Source organism: Plodia interpunctella, chromosome 5 (genome assembly GCF_027563975.2).
Source record: "Plodia interpunctella isolate USDA-ARS_2022_Savannah chromosome 5, ilPloInte3.2, whole genome shotgun sequence".
Taxonomy (NCBI): domain Eukaryota; kingdom Metazoa; phylum Arthropoda; class Insecta; order Lepidoptera; family Pyralidae; genus Plodia; species Plodia interpunctella.
In genome coordinates, this window is record NC_071298.1 from 3,444,461 (window position 1) to 3,466,808 (window position 22,348).

The 22,348-nt window shown below is 37.4% G+C and overlaps 1 protein-coding gene across 3 annotated transcripts; it reads left to right on the forward strand.

The window, feature by feature from the left end:
- Positions 1 to 842: 842 nt before the first annotated feature.
- LOC128670260 (uncharacterized protein CG7065-like) lies at positions 843 to 22,198 on the forward strand. 3 transcript variants are annotated; one of them, XM_053745780.2, is made up of 24 exons: positions 843 to 1,246; positions 2,743 to 2,946; positions 6,179 to 6,340; positions 6,694 to 6,823; positions 7,604 to 7,739; positions 9,320 to 9,473; positions 10,370 to 10,536; positions 10,921 to 11,021; positions 11,348 to 11,378; positions 11,892 to 11,967; positions 12,567 to 12,664; positions 13,216 to 13,348; positions 13,666 to 13,831; positions 14,318 to 14,517; positions 15,350 to 15,396; positions 15,613 to 15,894; positions 16,082 to 16,174; positions 16,444 to 16,608; positions 17,374 to 17,515; positions 17,951 to 18,073; positions 18,476 to 18,670; positions 19,002 to 19,312; positions 20,334 to 20,643; positions 20,912 to 22,198. In XM_053745780.2, exons 2-24 carry the CDS (start codon positions 2,854 to 2,856, stop codon positions 22,088 to 22,090), a joined length of 4,494 nt encoding a protein of 1,497 aa, XP_053601755.1. In that variant the 5' UTR covers positions 843 to 1,246; positions 2,743 to 2,853; the 3' UTR covers positions 22,091 to 22,198. The 3 variants fall into 3 exon arrangements, with proteins under 3 accessions (XP_053601755.1, XP_053601753.1, XP_053601756.1); XM_053745778.2 differs by lacking the exon at positions 9,320 to 9,473 and adding an exon at positions 9,501 to 9,654 and having other exon boundaries at positions 844 to 1,246; XM_053745781.2 differs by lacking the exons at positions 2,743 to 2,946; positions 9,320 to 9,473 and adding an exon at positions 9,501 to 9,654 and having other exon boundaries at positions 844 to 1,246.
- Positions 22,199 to 22,348: the final 150 nt, after the last annotated feature.

Genomic DNA, 22,348 nt, shown 5'->3' on the forward strand with positions numbered 1-22,348 from the left:
CCCAGTGTTTTCCCTGTTTCTTCCCAAACAATCCGGCGCCTAAAAACTGAGTACATACCGAGTATGTAGTTACCATACTGGGCGACAAAATTTCCATTTTCTACGCTAATCAAAGTAATTTGGTTTTTTGAATCACCCTGTTTTCACAAAATAGTTAAAACATGTCTACTTATTATTTTCACTATCGCACTTTATAATATGTTAAATTGACAGAAAGAAACAAAATAGTTTTTAGCTTATAGTAGATATATATTTAACTTTTATATGAATAACACAAAATTCGAAAAACCAAATACTTTGATTAGCGTAGAAAAGTGGACATTTTGTTGCCTAGTATAGGTAACTAACTAGGTGTACTCAATATTTGATGTACATACATGAATAAAATAGGTTTTTTATTTTACCTTCAATAATTAAAAATTTGATACCTATTGCTCCATATAGATGGAACCCGAAATAAAAGATTGAAAATTTGAAAATTACCGCCTTCCGTCAGTTCAGTTGGTTTCCGGACCATAGTTCCGGACACGAAATTGCCATAGGTAGTGATAAAAAACACCGAACGTATATACGTTCGGTTTTCCGATTCCGGTTATCCGAATGAACCAGTTATTCATACGGCTGCGCTAAATCCGGTTACACTTCAATGTACTCTGTGTCTTATATCTGTGCCACAGATTGGTTCCGACTTAAACTTTTTTAATAACGGGGTGTGAACTCAACGGGATTAATAACGATTAAAAAAGTTAAAGTCGGTTAACGTCATCAGGAATCCTGATTCGGAAATCGCACGTATGCATGCGTTTGGTTTCCGAATCAACGTTATTCATGCGATGCGGCTCGCTGTGGGCTCGTTATATCGGAAATTCGACAATAGAAAATTAGAAAACATTTGCATCTTTCTGTCTGGCAGAGTGGCAGTGCTATCGTATCAGAAAAAAAATCTTTATTGCCTATGTTTTGGTAATGTCATTCGTGAATGCAGTATTGCAGTTTGCAATAATACCATCGTGATTTTTATCGTAAAATAAATATCGTAGGTAGCTAAACTAATGAGTACAGGTGAATGCTATTAAATGATAATTCCTGAAAATAAATTGTGAAGTAATCGATTGTTCATAAAACATTATATATACGATAACATCTGGCTCGGGCTCCGTGATCATCTTCGATCGGCTACCCTGGAACCATCTTGACTTGAGCTACCTACATAATCAAAGCTGTGGTGCACCTTGTATTTCAAGAAGTAAGTACATATAAGAACTAATTATTTACAATAATGTATGAAAAATTCTGAAAATCACGTCGTAGTAGCTGCTTCTGTTGATCGCCACATAAATATAGGTTAGAATTGCGTCTATTTTTCTTTATTTATATATAATAAATAGGTCGATATTTCTAAACAGATCATTTTTAAGTTTTTGTTATATTATCCTTTGTGTGTTAACAAACCATACTTCAAGTTTTTAAAATAGTGACAAATTTAGATAATAATCACAAAATTTTTGCAATATAATAATGTGTTGCGATTAATGACTTTGTTTCTGAGATAAGTGTGAGTATAAAGTAGTTCTATACATGGTTCTACAGATGGGGACTTGATTTTAGCAGAGGAAAAAATTGAGGAAAATTTAGTATAGCTACACTTGCTTTTTCTTTAAACAGTTGGAAGTTTATTTTAATATAGTCTTCATAATGTATGATTCTCATAATATACAAACCCTAGTTGTTTTTAAAAAGTAATAATTATTTTAATTATATTTAATGGTATGATTTTTAGAAAGATCAATGTTTCTAATAAGAGTGGATTGTAAAAGTTTCCTTTTTTAGAAGCTTTCAGAATCTACTCTCATGTAATGTTAAAGCTCCAAGTGAGGCTTTATCCTGTGTAAGTGATATAGGTTGCTTTAACTTCAAGGCATTCATTCAACATATCCATTTTTATTCTTGCTCTTAGTATATATACATATATGTAAATATGATTATCTTTATTTTTTTTTTTAATTTCTTGAATACCTTACCTAAGTCAGGGATGTTGAACCAATGGCAAAATATTTTTGGCACATTAAATTTAAATACTCAAAACGCACTATGATTTTTTAATTTATAGGAAGAAATTCGGAAAATATTTGGTGGAAACCCATGTTATGTCAAGTTAAATATTGCCAAATGTAAATTTTTCACCCGTTATGAAGAGTCTTTAGTTGATATTTTTTATTGTTATTATTTTCCCAATAATCACAAATTTAAACTGATGCCTTTTAAGACATTTTCATATTTCTTTAGAAAAAATTGCACATTGATTTACGAAGATGCTCTGAGCTGTGATCTGTGCCTGGTTGTAATTTTTTTTAATTACATACAAAAATGTAGGTGTATCACTTGTTATCTGAAGAGGTTCAGGAGTGATTACTTAATTATAATCAACAATTGTAAAAAATCTAAATTTATTCTGAATATTGTCAATAAAATATTTAAAAAATTAGACTTTTAAGGCATGTAGATAATGAATGAATTTCTTCAAATTATCACAAAAAAGTATTTTCAAATTAGTGACAAAATTTTTACCAACACAAATTTAGGAATGCATTAGCATTCTAAATTTACAGGAAATGTAACATATTAGCAGCATTTGTAAGTATTACACCTGTCTGTGTAAGTATCTGTTTTTTGTAATTCAATATTTAAGTGATTCTTGAATATATGAGAATGAAATTTGATGGTGTATGGTTTATTTTTCAGTTGTCAAGTCAAAAGACGAAGAATGAAGAATTAGAAGAGAGAAGAAAACTAGTGATAAGTGATTCAGTTTATGACCGTTTGATGGTCATAAACAAAGTGTAGTGCATCAAGATGGATTTACCGGACTGCCCTCCAGGGGCAGAAGGATATGAAGATACTGTTGTTGAAATACCTCGGAAGCCAGATGATGCTACATGTACCAAGGTAAATATCAGTTTCAATTTCATTTATTTTAGTTCAAATTGAAAAATGACTATTTTGATTATGGTTGATTTTTAAGAGCCAAAAATTTAAATTAAATCAAAATTATTTTTTGCTACTTATGAATCTATGAATCTTATCTTATATATATGAATCTTAATTAGGAAACAACATAACATGTTGATGTTCGAATCTAAAATCCACATGTTTATTTGTGAAGAGTTGACAGAATTTAAAATAATTGAGAATTTAAGATGTTTGAATTTGAATTTTCACTACATCCCATCTCTAAGGTTGACCGAAGGAAACATATTTTTTATTTGCAGTCATTTTGTTGAATGTTGAAATTCAAACAATTAAGGCCATTCTAATAATTAAAGTAACCTATTAAGGCCATAATAATTAATCAATATATCTCACAAAGATCTTAAAAAATAAGAAATAAGCAACAAGTACAAATCCACCAAGATTGTTTCATTCTTCAACACTCATGAAATAAGACTCATGGCCAGCTGTTTGTTGTCTTTCTTTCATCTCATTTGTGTGAGTTATTGGCCGAAAAACATACAACAAATGAAATGTCAAAAGATAAATATTCAAATGGAAAAGGCAAAACTATTATCATTCCTAAATATTTTTTTGCGTATGTTGCAATAGAATAAACCCTAAATAAAGTGAAAATAATTATATATAGTCTATTATAAATCAAAAGAGTATTTTGAGAAACACAAGTTGCTTTATTTTTTGAAATTTAGAAAATAAGCATAATATATCTTCTGTGTTTTAGTATGAAAATAAATTAACATGTGTCTACTTAGTTTAATGCCTATTAAGGCCCTATTATATAATATATATTTATTATTTATATATAATTAAATTTATACTACATGTAGATATATTATATAGATAATAATGTTTGTATGCAGTGATAAGTTTACACCTGACATCTTCCTTATATATTCCTATAAAGCCGCGCGCAAACCTATCTTATATTTGTTGTTATGGTATGGGAATTCATTGGGAAATATCAGGCAAAAATCTTTCTCTATATGTATGTATATTTTAATATACAAATCAGTCCAGAAAAATACAATACTTAAAAACACCACAATTGCACATTTCCTTTGTCCCTTCTGATACCTATAATAATTAAAAAGATGAATTTTGGAAATACATTTATTTCATAAATGATGTATCACTCCATTATTCCATTTGGTACATAAAGAAGAAATCTTATGGCTTGTTTTGAAATAATCCTTGTTAATCAAATTATGTTTCACAATCCTTCAGTAGTGCTAATCACGTTAATTTAGGCGACTTAAATAAAATCTGACACCAGAGTTAGAAATAATACTTTTGTTTAGAAAGAAAGTAGTAACTGCTAATCACCACAGTATCTGCTCAGTAAGCCCTTTTTCTTAATTGGTTCTAATCTGAGATATGTAACATTCATTGATTTATTCAATATACTTACATAATTGTTTTATTTTTAAATTACTTTTCCCAATACAATTTCTATAAATGATGTCATAACATAAGAGGATTTCTTACTCATCCAATTTTTTTTCAACTTAAAGATACCTACTGGAATAGAATCTTTTTTCAATTTATTTTAATTTTTATATAAAGGGTATGTACATATACATTTGCATGCGTGGCAGGGGCGGAAAGTAAGTGACACTAGTCTGTATTACCGCTAAATATGGAAACTGAACAAACAAATAACACAAATATGTATGGTGGATTGCCACAATATAATAATTTATTTCCTGTGGTATTGCCATCACACATAGTAATGTGTGTCAAACTATGAATAAAAATCTTTAAATTTGAACTACTGTTCAAATTTAAAGATTTTTATTCATAGTTTGGTACCTTTTATTAGGCTCAGCTGATTTTGTAAATAGGTATGATTATCTACATTTTTGGTTTCAGCTGCGTATAAAAAATTATATTACCCGTGCTTCGAAATTTGATAAAACATATTTTAATGTATAAGGAACAATAAAATAAATAAATTTCAATCAATACATAAAACAAGTGTATGTATGGTCGTTTTCTTTTCATAATAGGTGTATACCTAATACAGCCTGCACATGCGTTTACTACCTACATAGGAAAAAACTACTAGGTATTTAAACAAAGTACGATTAGTACATCAATACAATTTATGGATTAACGTGCGTCTTTATTTCCGACGATTATTAGGGGTATTGAGTGTAGTAACTTAGTTGTCTTATCGTAACGTATCTGTGTATCTAGCATAGCTCTCAAACGACCGATCTTGATGTTATAGTTATTCTACTTCCCACTAATATTATAAAGGCGAAAGTCTATGAGTATGTTTGTTATTGAATATGTATGTTTATATGAAGTTGGTTTATATTGAAGTCGCTGATACCTTGAATAAAAAGTGTTTGTTGCGTGCCGAATTGAAATAAAATATTTGGACTGTATCAAAACATATGTATAAGAATGGATTATTAGCGAACTAGGACTATACAAACGCATATGATAAGTTTTATCCCGAAAAAACGAGACCCGTAGGATTTGGTCAAAGTCTGTTAGTCAATGGCGCTTTTATAAAGTAGATGCGCTACTGTGCATTAAATAAAAAATAATAATTACAACGTTTAAACTAAATTACCGTATGTAACACAGCGGGGTCCAGCTAGTTATTGTATAAAAGGTTTTACACATGATTAAATGTGGGAGGTTTTTGTATGTTTAATATTGGAGTGACATAATTACTGCGTTGCTTATGCTCGCATTCGATTAAACATAAACTTCGGTTACAATGGTCGTCAGGCATTAAAAAAATCATCAAACTCTTTTAAATTACTAATACTTACATCGTATTCGGGTTAACGATCCAAAGCTCTTGTGTTTGAGCCTTTAGCTCCAATACATGACAATGGCAATTTCAACTTTTTTATTAGAAAATCAGTATTTGCGCAACATGCAATCGACTTGATTGAATGATTTAGGAGCGAATTTATCTGTTTATTAGCAACAATATGGTAAGTGTGTTTAAAACCTAACAATTTTTAGAATAAATAAATTAAATAAAAAATTTTAATATGATCTGTTTTATTTGTATCCCATTATACGTTTCAATAGGTAAATTTAACGTTAAAATAATGGTTATTTATTTATTAAAATAAAGTTGGTTTAGCGGATTTGGAGGAGAATATATAGTTGCGGGTGTGTTGATAAAGTTTATTGTTGCTTGCAGGCCGAACAGGAGTTTCAGGATCACATCGCGAGCTTGAAGATTCATGTGGACGATGGCACCACGCGGTGTATGGTGGAGCGCCGAGGGCGAGATATATCCGGCAAGTGGATATATGTCTGCTACCCGTGTGCGGCTGTCTGCAGCGGCGAGGGCGTTCTGCAGGTTAATTGTACTAATGTTAATAATGTGAATGTCACGTCGAGAAGGACAGGCATCCTTTCGCCCTTATTTGAAAAAAAATATTCTGCACGTTTGTGTTTGGGTCATAAGATTACACCATCTATTAAATTTCACCTTAATTGGTCCAGTAGATTCTTAGGCTGTGATAGAAGGATGGAGAGACAGACACACGAGTGTTCCTATAAGGGTTCCGTTTTTTTTTTTTTGTACGGAACCCTAAAAATAGCATGCAATTACGTCAAAGGTATCTTATTACGTTATCTATTACGTTAAATTTTTGTTGTATAGAACTAATTGTTACATGTTGTTGTATATAAAATTGTTATTTATTACAGACACATATATCGGGCAAGAAACACAAGAGCAAGCTAGGTCTGAAGAACCCGTGGCCTGCCAGCATATTTACGCAACACCCATACATACTCAATGAAAAGAGCGAAACTTCCTCTCATAATAAAACTGATAGTAAGTTGTATATTTACTTAAGAAAAGTCGTCAATAGGAATAGTATTATTTAATTATTTAACATATCGTTTAACGTGTTATCACTATTTCTAAGTATATTTTAACAACTTTTCAGGAGAGACAGGAAACAGATTAATTTTATATAGACACTAACTAGTAAATGGCATCAAAATGTCAAAATCGCCGTTATACATGAGTATTAATGTTAGTAGACTGGGGCACTTGACTCTTACCGAAAATTGACACAAGCAAAGACAATTATTTGCGAATGGTTTGGTGACGGTAACTACGGAACCCTAAAAAAATATTCTTAAATTTTGTCAATGAATGTCATAGATATGACTTTTTATGGCAGAAAACTGGAAAACGCGACATGAAAATGCGGCTACTTATTCACACGCGCGGTCGATTTCATTTGGCTATGAATCTCAGTTCATGTAGTTTTATGGCCCGTGCAAGCTTGATGATGCGTGCATTTCGCTTTTGTTTTAGCGGAGGTCTAAGCTTAGCTTTGGCCTCTCCATTTCAGCAGTACCTACTTAATGATTTTTGGTGATAGAACTTAAATTAAACGAAGTTATATAAAGCCGATATCTACATGCAAAATTGAAGAGCAACGCGACAGCACATCTTTCTTCTCACTTGCTGACACTGCACTGAGCGAGAAAAACCTATATTTTGTACATGAATTTATTTCACAATAAGTAATAAGATAAAATAAGTAAAAGATCTTAAAAGTACTTAACTACACAACAAACGTTAACAACTTATCTGTTTCAGGTGTCTCAGTAGCCGTGCTGAAGAAAATGGCGGACGAGGTGGACCTGTTCAACAAGAAGCCATCAGAGCTTAACCTCAAGTACAATAAATACCGCGACGCCACCTGCCATCTGCAGGATATCTTGGACGACGTCAAGTAAGGTTCTTTTCATATAGCCTTGGCGAATTAGGGTCGGTCTCCATTGCGTCAATTGTAGCGCGTTATTGCTCCGTTGTTTTACATTGGTTTTTACATTGGCGTACGATGAATCTTGAATCTCTATACAATTTTCGCGTTATCCATCGACGAAAGTTAAAATAACGGAAGAAGAGCAATAGAGCTGCGGGCCATCCTGGCTTTGCTTGGGTAAAACCACAATTTATTATACACTTAAACCTTCCTCAGGAAGCACACTATCTATTGGTGAGAACCGTATAAAAATGCGTCCGATAGTTTTTGAGTTTATCGCGTTCATATCATACAGACAGACCGAGGGACTTTGTTTAATAATATGTAAAGATGTCAATTTTATGTAAAAAAAAATGTCTTTGGTCAAGGGCGATATGGTCAAATGATTTGAGAGTGTTTGGCACGGAATGGAAAGATAAGACCAAGGATAGAGGTGCGTGGGAGAAAATAGGGGAGGCCTGTGCACAGCTGGGAGAAAAAGCAGCTAGGAAAATATTTTTTAAAATTATTTTCCTACCTGTTTTTTCTACCTGCTGACACTTGATTTAAAAAAAAAAGTGTTCTTCAATTAACAAGGACATCCTTGTTATTAAATAATGAAGTGCAGATTTTTAAAAATCAAGTTTCATTTTGAATGTTTGCATTACTTAAATGGCCAAATCTAGCATTAAACTCTAACAGTAGCGGTGTAGACGAAAGTAGGGTAATTGGGAACATACGCTTTTGAGAAAAACATAGTAAATAAATCATGTTGGTAACAATATTGATAAATTAAAGTGACATTAGTGAGATTTCTTGTAATGTAATTTTTTAACCAAATGCTATTAAGTTTACTGCATCCTCTTAGTTCAATTCTTTCTCCTTCCAACCGAAGGTTGGCTAGCAGAAATTGCATTTGCGATAAGTTCGTTTACATTTAGGTTTCACCTTGTTATAACTTATGATTCCGTTGTAATCGGTGTAATAAAGAGTTCCTTGATCTATCTATGCAGTCAGATAGCTCATTGCACATTCCAAATAACATATTATATAGTTCTTATTGTGTATTTCTCTATTGCAAATGCCTAACTGCAAAATTAGCTCTTGTGGCTCTGTTAATAGAACTGTACTCAATATTTATAACAAAATAAGTACGTAACTAATCCGCTAACCACGGATTACTTACGCACTTATTTTGTTAATTGTTGTTAAAATGGAATTTCTATTCTTATCTTTAGTAATATTTTGTATAGTTACCCTAATTCGCCTTTTAATCTAGCTGTTGCTTGGGTGATTAACTAATGAATCGTTTACAAATTTCATCAAAATCAATCCAGCAGTTTAACCGTGATAGACACATTTATAATATTAAATATAGATAGATTCTTGTTGGAAAAAACTAAATCACACGTAAGGAGTTTGTAGCTTTTGACTTTAAAATTGTGACGTGAAAAAGTGCCTGTGAGGGTCTAATTTCAGATTACATTTCATTTTGCTCTGACTTTGAAACGTTTTCTGCAAAATTGGTCCCTAATTACCCGTTGTCAAGTGGCCTACTTTCCTACAAGGACTCCGCTCCTGGCCTTGGAATACCTGATCGAACACCCCCCCGAAGAGCCGCACCACGAGCCGACATACGTGTGCACTCTGTGTTTGAAACAAGGCCACCCGCGCACCATCATCAACCATCTCACATGTTTCTGGCATCGCTACAATTACGTTGTGAGTATTATATTTTACACGTTGTAGGACCCCATTGCTCGGCTTGGAGTACTTGATCGAGCACCCCCCCGAAGAGGGTTACAACCACGCGAGCTACAACTGCACCATTTGCACGGTGATGGGGCAGCCGCGCACCATTGTCAACCATCTGACCAGCATCCGACACAGTTGTACCTACCTTGTAAGTACATAATATAAAATACTAGATATTGCCCGGGGCTTCGCTCCTGTGGGAATTTTGAGATAAAATATAGCCTACAGCAATCTTGGATAACGCACCTTTCTAATGGTGAAATAATTTTTGAAATCGATAGTTTCGGAGATTACCCGCCTCGAACATACAAACTCACAAACGCTTACCTCTTTATAATAGTAGTATAGATTTTCACAGTGAGGAAACCTGCACACTGGTTGACAAGTTGTCACTAGATGCCGGCAAGTAGTCGTAAAATTTATTCCAGATTTATTAAGTGACTTGAATAAAATATCTGACAAATGCTTATCTCGAGATAAAATCAATGTGAGATTATTTCCCTTTCAAGCCAGCAATGTGTGTCAGATTTATGAATTTGTCATATTTGTTCGAGTACCAGTTATCAAAGCATAATACAATTTTGAAATAAAATGTTTTCATGGCTTGACTTTGTAAGCGCAATAAATAAAATAATTGATAGTCTTGTATAGAACCATTTGAAGAACAACATCCTAATTTTATTGTAAATCTGTTAACTGAATATTTTTCTATTTCAATTATTTTGTACCCATGAGTATAAGTAGTATGCTCTTCCACATGCATGGAATTCTTCTCACAAATATTTATCAAATAAAAATACATTTTAATTATGATAAAATAAGTACTTAGTAAGAAAATGGCTCAATGTTCGTTGTGTCTGCAGATGCGTCACTTTCCGAAGGCGTGTGCGCTACTGGCACCGTACCGGTCGCAGTCGAAGTACCGCGAAGGCGTCACCATCATCATGAAAAGATTAGTGCAGCGCATTGAAGACAAGTATGGCCGCCTTAGACCTGTGAACATCGACAAGGATGTGTACGACAGGGAAAAGTAAGATGTTTATTTATTTATTTATTTTACTTTCGGGCATCTTACAGCGAAATATAGTGTAAAGTGAACATATGTTTCAATATATAAAACTATGCTAACGACGTTTTCCTTTTACTGGTGCTATCACTTGTCATGTCCGTGTACTCTGAGGTTATGGAATGATCTCCCTGCCCTGTTTTTCTCTTGATTTTGTAACGTGGTAGTTCTTTGAAAAGGGCGTGAAAAGATTAATTTAGTGCCGTGTCCGTGTGACAACGCTTGTTGCACCCGGTGTTGCGTCTATAAGCTGCGGTGACCACTTCCCTCAGATGGGCCGCAAGCCTGTTTGCTTGCTTTTCTTATGGCCTTTTTTGAACCACATGGTATTAAATTGGTATTATGTAGGGATCAAATTCACCAGTGGCTGGCCAGTAGCTACCACTTCAACGAAAAGCCAGGCGCCACTTTTGAGGAAGTCGTGGACATTGACCTCATTAATTCTTTGTGTAAGTATACATACCTTTTATACTAAAAATACACTATCTGCTATAAGTTCTTTGCACGTGGCAAATTGTACGTATCGTACATGGCTCGTTTTCCCTTGCGATAACTAAATAATCGCATACAAACTACGCAATGTATGTTGACCTGCGCCCGCATCCGCCGAGCTCGTTAGTGTAATTAAAGCATTAGATCTATGTTATTGCTTTCTTCTTTTGACCTGAATAAGTTGTAAATGTGGTGACTAAATTCAGTGAATATGTTACACAAGTATATTTTAATGTAGGTATGCTCTGGAATTTTTCTGTTAACGTTTGTTTCATTGTTTCAGCCAATGATGCTGAAGCAAATTCATACAACAGGTACGTTAGTTATACATAGCGACACAAAAAATTCATCGCATACCGATGGAATTGGGTTGTTAGGTTTTACATTAGTGATACATAAAAATAATGTTAGTTGAATTGTATACTCGTGCAAAATATCATAACATAACTCGTGCATAACAGTGTAAAATTAAGAGAAATTTAATTTAAGTTTATGTTATTCTGTCAGCTATATATTATTTTTACTTTTGTCAATAAATAAAAAAGAACGAAATTTTAGTATATCAGAAATCTTGTTAGGGAACTTGGTTTTTGGAATATTAAAAAAAGTAAATTTTTAATTTCTGTCAACCGTCAAATCTGTAGTAGATAAAATGATGCCAAAGTATAAGAAATCACCCTGTATAAGCCCTCGATGGTTGAAAAGACGCACATGACATTTTTAAAACTTCTATGCATGTATGCATTCAGAATCAGCAAAGAAAGACGATTGTTACCTATAGGAAAGAATAATAGATATCATTGCAATAAATGACTTTAAAATTTCAGAGGCGGGAACAAAAGAGACTTTGAAGCCAGAAAAAAGGATCCCTCCCCGCCCGTCGTGGCAGCTCCTACTAAACCTGTAAGCCTTTATTTATATCATAAAGATGAAATATATTTATTTACACAACACGTGTAAAATACACGTATAAAATTGAAAACATTTGGCACCTGTTTCACTTTCGTATAAAATATAATATTGCAATCTGATAGATAAATTAAGAACTAGATAAATGTACTTGATGTGATGGACGATGCTAACTAGCCAAGTTAGCTCTATGTAACACTTGTGAAACATAATTTTTAACGCTGTGTTCATACTTACACATAGGCTGTAGGTCTGTATAATTTGCCGATTTTTGGGTTCCGTACCTATTTTTATATTTAGGGTTTATCAACCACCCCTTGCTTCCGATAAAAGAAAACATCGTGAGGAAACCTACACACCTGATTATAAACATTTGTGTGAAATGGAGAAGGCAATGACAAACCACTCCAATGATAATACCAAGAAAATCATGTGTGTTTCATTACACGTATAATGACTACGACCCTCGGTCATGAGGAATAATACGATGAAGAAGAAGACCTATTTTGGTGTTTTAGGGAAAATATTTTTTTTTCTTTGAAAACAGAAGTGAATTACACAATTGTAATTGTGAATGTGATGTGTTGTGTCAGCGCTTGGGGTCGCGTCCGCGGCGGCAGTCGGCGGATTCGCTGTCGGACATCAGTCTGGAGGAGCACGGCGACGACCGGCGACCGCATCACTCCAACAGGTCATTGTTATATCTACGCCGCTATCCCGGAGGTCCCGGGTTCGATTGCCAGTTCGAGTAATATTAAATTTTTGTTTGCGGTTCTAGGTGTGTTGTGGCTGTTTCTGTGTTTGTCCATCGGACCCGCTATGCTTAGTACCTACTTAGATATATTTTACCCATTCATTATTTAATCAATATTAAATGATCTTTTACGTCTCATTAAAGTTTATTTAGAATGTTATTTGTTCCATTGTATACAATTATTGTTGACATCCTCAGCAGTGGGGATGTATAGATGTATAATAATTTGGAATGAAGTAGATACGCAGAAAGCTGGCGTGATACTAATGATTTTATTACAATCTTCCTGAGTGAAAATTTTATTTCATGTTTTACTCTATCATCGAACCTTTGCTATAGATTTTGCTTGAAGGAATAACACGAATTATTACTTTTCCAATACTATTAACAGCAAGATAGTTCAACAGATGACAGAGACTTAGTGTTAAGTAAATTTTTGATGTCATGGGTGATGTATGTCATCCTATGTTGAATAATTTTGAATTTAGAGGCCACGGTTCGTCGCAACGCTATGAGCCGTACTCGAAGTCGAATGGCCCCAATTCGAACGTGTACCGCTCGTGGTACGACAGGAAGAAGAATCCAGACGTGCGCACGGATAAGGAGATCCAGAGGGAGATAGTAAGTTATTGCTTGCTCGCTCACTTTTGTCTCCATAGATTTCCATAGGTCACAGATCGTGCTGTTTTAATGTATTAGTTCTGGTCGATTAAATAAAGACTACCTAACTTAGGAAACCAGACTGGAATCCAAACCTTAACGACTGAGGAAGAAAACGGGAAATCAACTCAGATTGGAGGGAGGAATGAAAGAATCTAATTTGCTAAGTGATTTATTTAAATTGACTTACAGAGACCCAAAGACCATTTTGGCCCCCGGTACTATTAGTATATAAATTATTTCGAATGTATGTGGTATATTTGATTTGAAATTTGTAGGAAAAACGTAACTACAAATTGAAACTCACATTGGAGCTGCGTGAAAAGTTCGAGGTGTCATCTAAAAAGATGTTGATGTATCACGAGAAAAACCCGGAGAAACATCCGCTGTACCCTGAGGAGTGGAAGAAATTCTGGAACCGACGCTACAAGGAAATACAGGCTGGTGTGTGACTTAATCTTACGTGTTCAATAATCAGATTTTTTTCCGAATAATCTGATAATTAGCGATGATTTTGTCTATATTTACTATGTGGATGACATCATCTTATTTTTGGATGCAAAAGAATAAGACTAGCAAGTAGTAATAGTAGGACAAACATTATAGAAAAAGGTCAAGATAAAAGGGCTGATGATGTGATGTGTTACGTTGGCCAATCTTTTAAAAAACCTTAGCTGAATGTGAACAAAAGGACCCAGGCGTCTCAAACACTCGATATAAAAGCAACACTTCCCCGGTCGCTATCTCCTGGTCCTGGGATCGAATACCTGGGGGCAAATATTTGCACCTGTGATCACAAATATTTGTCCGGGGTACTGAGTGTATTGTGCCCGTCTCTGTGTTCGTTTCCATCGGACCCGCAAAATTAGTTTAATGCTTTAGTGTATGGGCCTGTTCAGTGTTGTTCATATATTTATTATTTAAATCCAGAGGGGAAAGACCCTTCAAAGCACGACTTCAAGCCGGAGTGGATAACTTTCTGGACGGCTCGCATGAAGGAACTACATGACGAGGAGCTGAAGATCCACGTACATGAGTTGTACAGGAAGATGTGTCTGACGCCGCCCGACATGACGAAGAGTGACGAGAAGGTTCCAGAAAGAAGGCCCTCCCCACGTAGGAAGAGTCAGGTAATCATTTATGTAATACGATGTTTAGTCGCATTATAATAATAATAATAGAACTAAATAATATCAAAACTTTTCAAACTTCCATATATCTCTGTGACATAGCAGACAAACTCCTGCGCTGGTACGGCCAAATCTTGCGTAGAACTTCGGAAAAATACATAGGGAACAAATTTATGGTTATGCCGCTGCCGTCCAGCCCTGGCAGAAGGGACAAACCCAAGAAATACTGGATGGCGTCAAGCATGATATGCATGCCAGTGGTCTGCCAACTAGAGATGCCGACGACCTTGCGTAGTGGAGACAAATAAGTAAGAAAGAAGACCCTGGACTCCGACGCTCAACGTCTGGAAAGAAACCAGAAAAATGCTCAGATGAGAGAGGCCTTTACGGTTTAAATACCCAGGCAACCATCTGAAAGGACCGAACTATATAACTAAAGGAAAAACAATAATTATGCGTAATTCGAACCGACCAAATTGACACTGTAGTCTCAAATGGACTAATTCGCGAAATGGCATGATCTCAACAGGACCAATTCGCAAAGTAACTAACTTTTAACAATAACAACCTACAGAGCCTTGATAAATGGAATAATTGCATGACAAACGTGAAGTAATTTATATTTTGAAATACAAAACAAGATGTTGCTATTTGTAGAGGTAAAATGTAGTATCAAGAGCTTATATCTTAAAATAGGAGGTTAATGTTTATAACTTTATCGTTATATAGTAAGACTCTCATCTGCGTATGTCCCGTTTCTTCCTCAGCCATTGAGCACGCTTAGAGTCCCCTTTCCTACGTGATTTAGTAAGATTATTTGTATTTTATTCAGGAACCGCGCTGGTCTCCAGGAAGTAGGAGGCGCTCCCCTGAACCCAGGTGAGTGGTAGACAGAGTTGGGCGAAATCAAATCTATCGACATTTATGTAATCTGATTAACATTAATCCTGATTATATAAATCAAGATTACTTCAATTGAGATAAAAAACAGATTAAAAGTAATCTATTTTTGTAAAACTATTTTGTGTAATTTGAAACCCTTTCCGAAGATTACGCAATGTCGCAATCCATTAAAAAAAAATAACATTACCCCAGGCGCCTCGAGCCCCGGAGAAGGTCACCCGACCCCCGCAGGAGATCCCCCGACCCCCGCAGGAGATCCCCCGACCCCCGCAGAAGATCTCCAGACAGCCGCAAAGGGTCCCAGGGCCCCCGCAGACCAGACCATTACAGACCGGAGCCTCACAGACCGGCGCCTCACAGACCAGACCCCTACAGACTGGACAGGAGGTCCCCGGTCCCCCGACGTCGCTCGCCGGAGCGGAGGAGGTCGCCCGAGCCGCGACCGCACAGCATTGATTACCGACGTGATCTTAGGTTAGTGTAACTTTATGTTTTTGACTTTTGAGAGGTCTACATTTAAAATCATGTTAAAAGATTACATCACATTTGATATGAATTTGACACACTGATTAGTGCTAGTCCAAGTATTTATTTTTAGCACTTACTCGCATATGCAGCAGTCAAAATGCGAATCGGGTTATAAAATTAATGGTGTTGCTAGATCTCCGTCGAGGCCCTCGTCGCGGCGCTCCTCCGAGCGGCACCACGAACTGATGAGGACCGACAAAACTCGCTCGCGCAGCCCCGTGCGACCGTAAGTTTTGTCCGAAACTTTTAATTTTCATAAAAGTTTATATTAATGGTTTTAGCTCACGTAATGTGAACTGGCATGAGGTTTCCGGCCTAGAATATGGACATTGGATGTTTTACGAGGCGATTGTTGTTACAAAAACGGTATTCCCAAAGAAGCTTATAATATGTTAATTTTTTCGCAATACAAGTGAAAAGTAGAGGTTATTATTATCTACTATTGGTTTCCAATATTTTCGCTATGAAAGTGAACGTCCGCCTCCCCCCGCCCAGCCGCCGCAGCCCCGCGCGCACGCACATATCGCTGGAGAGCGCGCGCAGCAGCCGCAGCCCACTGTCGATCCGCGCGGGCGCGCAGCTCCGCAACCGCAGCCCCGCGCCCGCCGCCACGCCGCCCAGTCTGCAGACTGTGCTCGTGTCTGACGACGACCTCAAGCCGTGAGTTATACGGGAACCTACTGGGAATACACCCGTCTGTGTTTTATTCCTAATATTTTGTTTGGTGAAATACTTGGCGTAAATCCATTTCTCTAGCCCTGTGCAGCGACTTGAAAACAACATAATAAGTAACATATTCAATACACACAGGTTACAGCTATTTAAGTTATATGTATTATTATATATCCTTACATATTATAAAATAAAGTCCTCTACCGCGTCTGTCTGTTCGCGATAAATTAAAAAACTACTGCACGGATTTTCATGCGGCTTTCATCAATGGATAGAGTGATTCCTGAGGAAAGTCCGAGCGAAGCCGGGACGAGCCGCTACTATATACATTCTTGGTTGAAGGGGCAAGCTCAAAAAATGCTTCATATTGTCATGAATAATATGTGTGTCAATGGTATGTCTACTAAGCGTACCGAAGATTATGCGAAGTGGAGTAATAGTAGCGACAAATAAACTGGGAAACGTTACGATAATAATATAATTGATATTTCCCGAATTCAACACTTTAGGGATCTTCAAGGCAAGGGTGAATAGGCGTGAATAGCGTAATAAGAAGGCGAAAAAGTAGAAAAAACCAATGAAGGAAGGAACAAACCAAACGCTCATATGGGAGTGATATTAAGCATTTTAGCTAGTCTAGCCTTCTTAATTCGCTTTCCATCAAGCTAGATTCAAGTTTCAACGAAATTATTAATAAAAAAAAAACAAAGATGAGAGAGAAAAATCAGTTTGAAGTCGCATTTCCGCCCGCAGCGAGGACGACTTGTCCCCGTGGAACTCCGAGCGGTCGCTGGAGTCGCTGGGGTCGCTGCCGGACGCGCGCTCGCCGCCGCGCTCGCGCGCCGCCAGCGAAGCCTCGCGCCGCACGATATACTCGCGCTCCTGCCATCCGCAGGTACCATCCTTACATATTCATACTGAGCCCACGGCCGCGTCTGTCTCTTCGCGATGAACCCATAAACCGATGCATGGATTTTCACATCGTCATAGAATATGTATGGCGACATGTTTTTATATAATGGAGTAAATGCGTGAGCTGCAAGCCGATGGTGACTGGCGGGAGCTGGGGTCGTTGGCGTGCGATTGTATCGGCCAATACTAATTTTAAATAACTCAGCCCGGATAATAAGTAGATTTATATATGTATAGATAGACAAATCACACAGATCAAATCTCAAAGTAAGATTGAGACTGTTTAATGGGATAAAAACTCAACGTTTCAGCGAAACTTATTGAAACTAATAAATAAAACACACACTATGTGATAATGATGGGAGGTTTTTAAATACATATTTTTTCATCACAAATTAATCAATATCTTTACTCACAGGACCTAGGCCCTCCGGAAAACATTGTCGCTACGCTAAGGTTGCTCGTGGCATTAGAAGACTATCTGGGCAGCATCGGACCCAAGATTGTGGATCTACTCACTGAGGCACTAAAGATGGAGAAGGTATTTAGAACTGTTTTAATAAAATAAAAAAAGATAATTATCCATACAATGTACTTACATAACTATGTAAATATACAACAAAAACAAAACTAAGTACTTATATACTAATTAAATATCTTCTAATTCTCACTAATAGTGTAAATGCGAAATTAAATTTGTTTGTTACCTCTTCACGCTCTATATACTCAATAAAACTTGCAATTTTGGATACATATAGTTTGAAATGTGGAGAAGGACATAGGGTACCATTCATCTCGGAAAAATGACTGCTCCCGTGGAATATTTACCCGGGTGAAGTCCTAAAACAACAGTTAGTAATATTATTATAAATGCGAATGTCTTTCTGTCACGATTTCACAAGGAAACCTGTAATAAATGATTATAACTCATTGTAATTTCCAGGAGAAAGCGAACTCATCGGAAGAGCTGCTGGTGCGCGACGCGGCGGTGGTGCTGATAGAGACGGCGAAGGAGAAGCTGAAGGGCGCGGCGCAGGCGGGGCTGGTGGCGGCGGGCGCGGCGGCCGCAGTGCGCGGCGCCGTCGTGCGCGTCGCCGCCACGCTCCACGCCGCCGACACCAGGGCTACGCAGCTACAGGTTACATAACATCCTATCGCCATCTACTGCCAACTACTGTGTACCAATAACGTGCGAGTTTCCTCGCGATGTTTTCCTTCATCGAAAGGAAATCACGTGGTGGTCGATGAAAATTACTTTACATGAGTCAGTAGTATTCGGATAGATTCTACTAATCCTGACTATACCAATACCAACTAATTATAAATGCGAAAGTAAGTTAGTTTGTTACCTTTTCACACTCTATCTACTTAACAAATCTTCTGAAATTTTGCATAGGGTATCTTTCGTCCCGGTCGCGGTAAAATTATTGTTTCCGTGGTCCACTTTCATTGTGGCATCGACTTCACAGAAGGAACAACAAGCAACGAAGAAGCCAACAGCGATGCCCGTGGCGGGTGTCGGTGACGTCGATCGCGCGCAGATCGCCGAGCAAATGGCCGCTGCGCTCATAGCCCAGGGGAAAACGGACGTGTCTTCCGAAGAACTAGCCCAATTGGTCGACGCCGTCATCGGAATGGCCGAAGCGAAGAAACGAGAGGCGGCCGAGAAAAGCCGCGTGGTCGAGCGAGTCGTGGAGAAACCTAAGCCATCGCCGGGGGCGACGGGAACCGCCACCGCTTTGCAGATGCTCCAGTCGGCTTATGATGAGAATGATAAGAGGTTAGACCTTAGTTTGTTAATTTTGCCGTTTTCAAAATGTTCGAAAAAACACTGTATTTTATGACTCATTCTTATGTATAGTTTCTCCTTGTACTCTTGTTCGCGAAATAAATTATTTGATTTGAGATATTTTCCAATGATACAATTAAAAATGAAAATGAAGAAATTGTCGAGAAAGGAATTTCTCAATGGTATTTATCTAATTGTAGGTGAGACCGCAGGGATTAAAACGTGCGTTTTTATTTTGACATCTGTAACTATAATTATGCAACGAAAAAGTTAAATTTCAGTCGCTAATATTCATCGCAGTACATATATCTGTCATTATGCACTAATGAATACGTCGTAGTATGTTGTGGTCAGTGAAGAAAGGCTCTGTCAAAGATTAAATAAACTGCACTGTTTAAAAGCTAATTGTGTTAGGCATAGTTTTTAAGATAATTTTTTTTTACAATATTTTTATTTTTCTACACCTATGTTAGTAACCACTGGGAATATGTGTCAGGTATGGAACCCAGTGTTTAATGATTGTTTGGTTCCAAATCTTATGTGATGAGTTTGCACTCTATCATGCACTAGTCTTTTTTTGTTCATACATAGCTAAAAAAATTATGCACTGTAGCATCAGTACCCACATTTATTGCCTTACTCTTACTATGTTTAAATTTTATCTATTTTAGCATTTTTTAATGTTTTAGTACTCATCTTCAATCTCCATTTAAACTGGCTTTCATTTGATCCTACATTATGACAGTCAGGATATCATATATCATAATATATAGGAATAAAATCGAGTCGAGAAGACAAGAAAAAGCTTCAAGGCAAGAGTGAACAGGCATTATTTGAGCTTGCATGTAACAACTTAGACTATCTCTGCCTCCCATCAGGCTAGATTGAGGTCAAAGTACTCATATTTATAATAAATAAATATTTGATTGATTATAACAGGTTGTAACTAAAAAAAAACTTTTTTTATGAATATAATTTTTTTATCTACAAATCAATAACACACTATTCATAGGATCGAAACTGACACCACCCCGGACGCCATGGACGGGCTCTCGGACTCGGACCTCGAGACGTTGCTGAAGAACTTCAACGAACTTTCAGCGGAGGAGCAGCACAGCCTCATCGCGTACCTCAAGAAGTTGGAGGCGCGCTCGCCGCAGCGCGTGGAGCGCCTGCGCCAGTACGTGAGCGCCGCCGCCGCGCCCGCCCCCGCCCTCGCCCTCGCCCCCGCCCCCGCCCCCGCCGCGCCGCCGCAAGGCCCCGCCCACCCCAGACTAGTCACCATTGAGAGCGACGATGACGATGACTATACGGTGGAAGAGGTGAGTCCACTGAGAGCGTGAGAGAAGTGCTGAAGCGTCTTAGGGAGTCGTACAATTTTATGTTCTAATTTATTTACCCGACTACGTCAATGACGATTGGACGTTTATACGATTATGTAGTCTGCGAACGTAGTGCATATATTATAAAAACGCCTTGATCAGAATCAGTACAATAAATAGATATATAATTTTCAAATACTATTTTGGGCTAATTGGGATAAGATATGATTATCACATAAATATTACTATTTGTTTTTTAACTTTTCAGGTCTTTAAATCGGCTACTGAAAAAGTCAAAGAGAATCAAATACGCCAAGAAATGGAAATCGTAAAGAAATCGTTAGAAGAATCTAAAGCAGCACCTGCTCCGATAGTAGACGAAGAACCGAAACCAGCACCGGCGCCTAGCGTGCTGCCGACGATAGATCTCACGGGGAACATGTCCTCGGCCACCGACCTCCTGGCTTTAGTTCAAGCTTCCATACAATCCACTGTTAAAGTAATGCCGGCGTCTTCAGATACTGTGGACGTTGTGGCCAGCACCACTCAACCCAGATCCTTCGGCGATCGATCGGAAACTGCCAATCAGCCACCGCGACAGCCGCTCGCGAACCCTTCCATACCTCCCCAACAATTCGGAAACCAAGGCCAACAGCGTCTGCCGCCGAATTTTCAAAATAGACCTAATGATTCTTACAATAACGACCCATGGTCTAATCAGGGACAAGGTAATCTTCAAGACAACAGGTCTTTTATGCCAGGTAACAGAGGTCCCATGCAGGATAATAGAGGTCCTCCCATGAATGACAACAGAGGGCTAATGCAAGATAACAGACCTATGCAAGGAGGTATACAGGATAATAGAGGTCCGATGCAGGGAGATCCAATGCAGGGAGGTCCAATGCAGGGAGGTCCAATGCAGGGAGGTCCAATGCAGGGAGGTCCAATGCAGGGAGGTCCAATGCAGGGAGGTCCAATGCAGGGAGGTCCAATGCAGGAAGGTCCAATGCAGGGAGGTCCAATGCAGGGAGGTCCAATGCAGGAAGGTCCAATGCAGGATAACAGACACATGCAAGGGGGTATGCACGGAGGCCCCTTGCAAGGAGGTACGCATGGAGGCCCTATGCAAGGACAAATGCAGGACAATAGGGGCATGATGCAAGATAATAGACCACCATACATGCAAGGAAACAGACCTTTCATGCAAGACAACAGAGGGCAAAATATGCAGAATAGACATCCGTTAATTCCAGGGCTTCCTGTTAGGCCTCAAGGGAACTATGGCTCAGATCCTTACAACCAAGGGCCGAGAGGTAACTTCATGAACGGAAGGATGGACAACTATGATACGAGACCTATGGATATGAACCAACAACAAAACAATTTCAGAGGTAGAGGCAGAGGTCCCAGAGGCGGAGGGCGGGGTCGTGGTAGAGGATATTATTAAAATTTTATTTCGTAACTGATACGCAGTATTGTATCAAGGTTTTTTAGTATTGCAATATCCAAGATATCTTTGTAAGTTGATGAAATAAATGCTATTGTGATTATACTATTTCATAGTAGTTTTTAGGTTCTCCCCAAAAATTTTAAACACATAATCTCAGTATTAGTTCTAAGAATTAATTTCTCTATATTATTTCTACGTCCGCTCAAAATCCTTCGATATATAATCTCTATGTATATTTTACCATTGTTCCATTTA

Excerpts from the sequence above, each read along its gene's own strand:
- LOC128670260 (XM_053745780.2), top strand. The coding sequence starts at position 2,854 with ATGGATTTACCGGACTGCCCTCCAGGGGCAGAAGGATATGAAGATACT. Across the intron at positions 11,968-12,566 it reads TGGCAGCTCCTACTAAACCT|CGCTTGGGGTCGCGTCCGCG; the intron begins GTAAGCCTTTAT and ends GTGTTGTGTCAG. Across the intron at positions 17,516-17,950 it reads CGCGCTCCTGCCATCCGCAG|GACCTAGGCCCTCCGGAAAA; the intron begins GTACCATCCTTA and ends CTTTACTCACAG.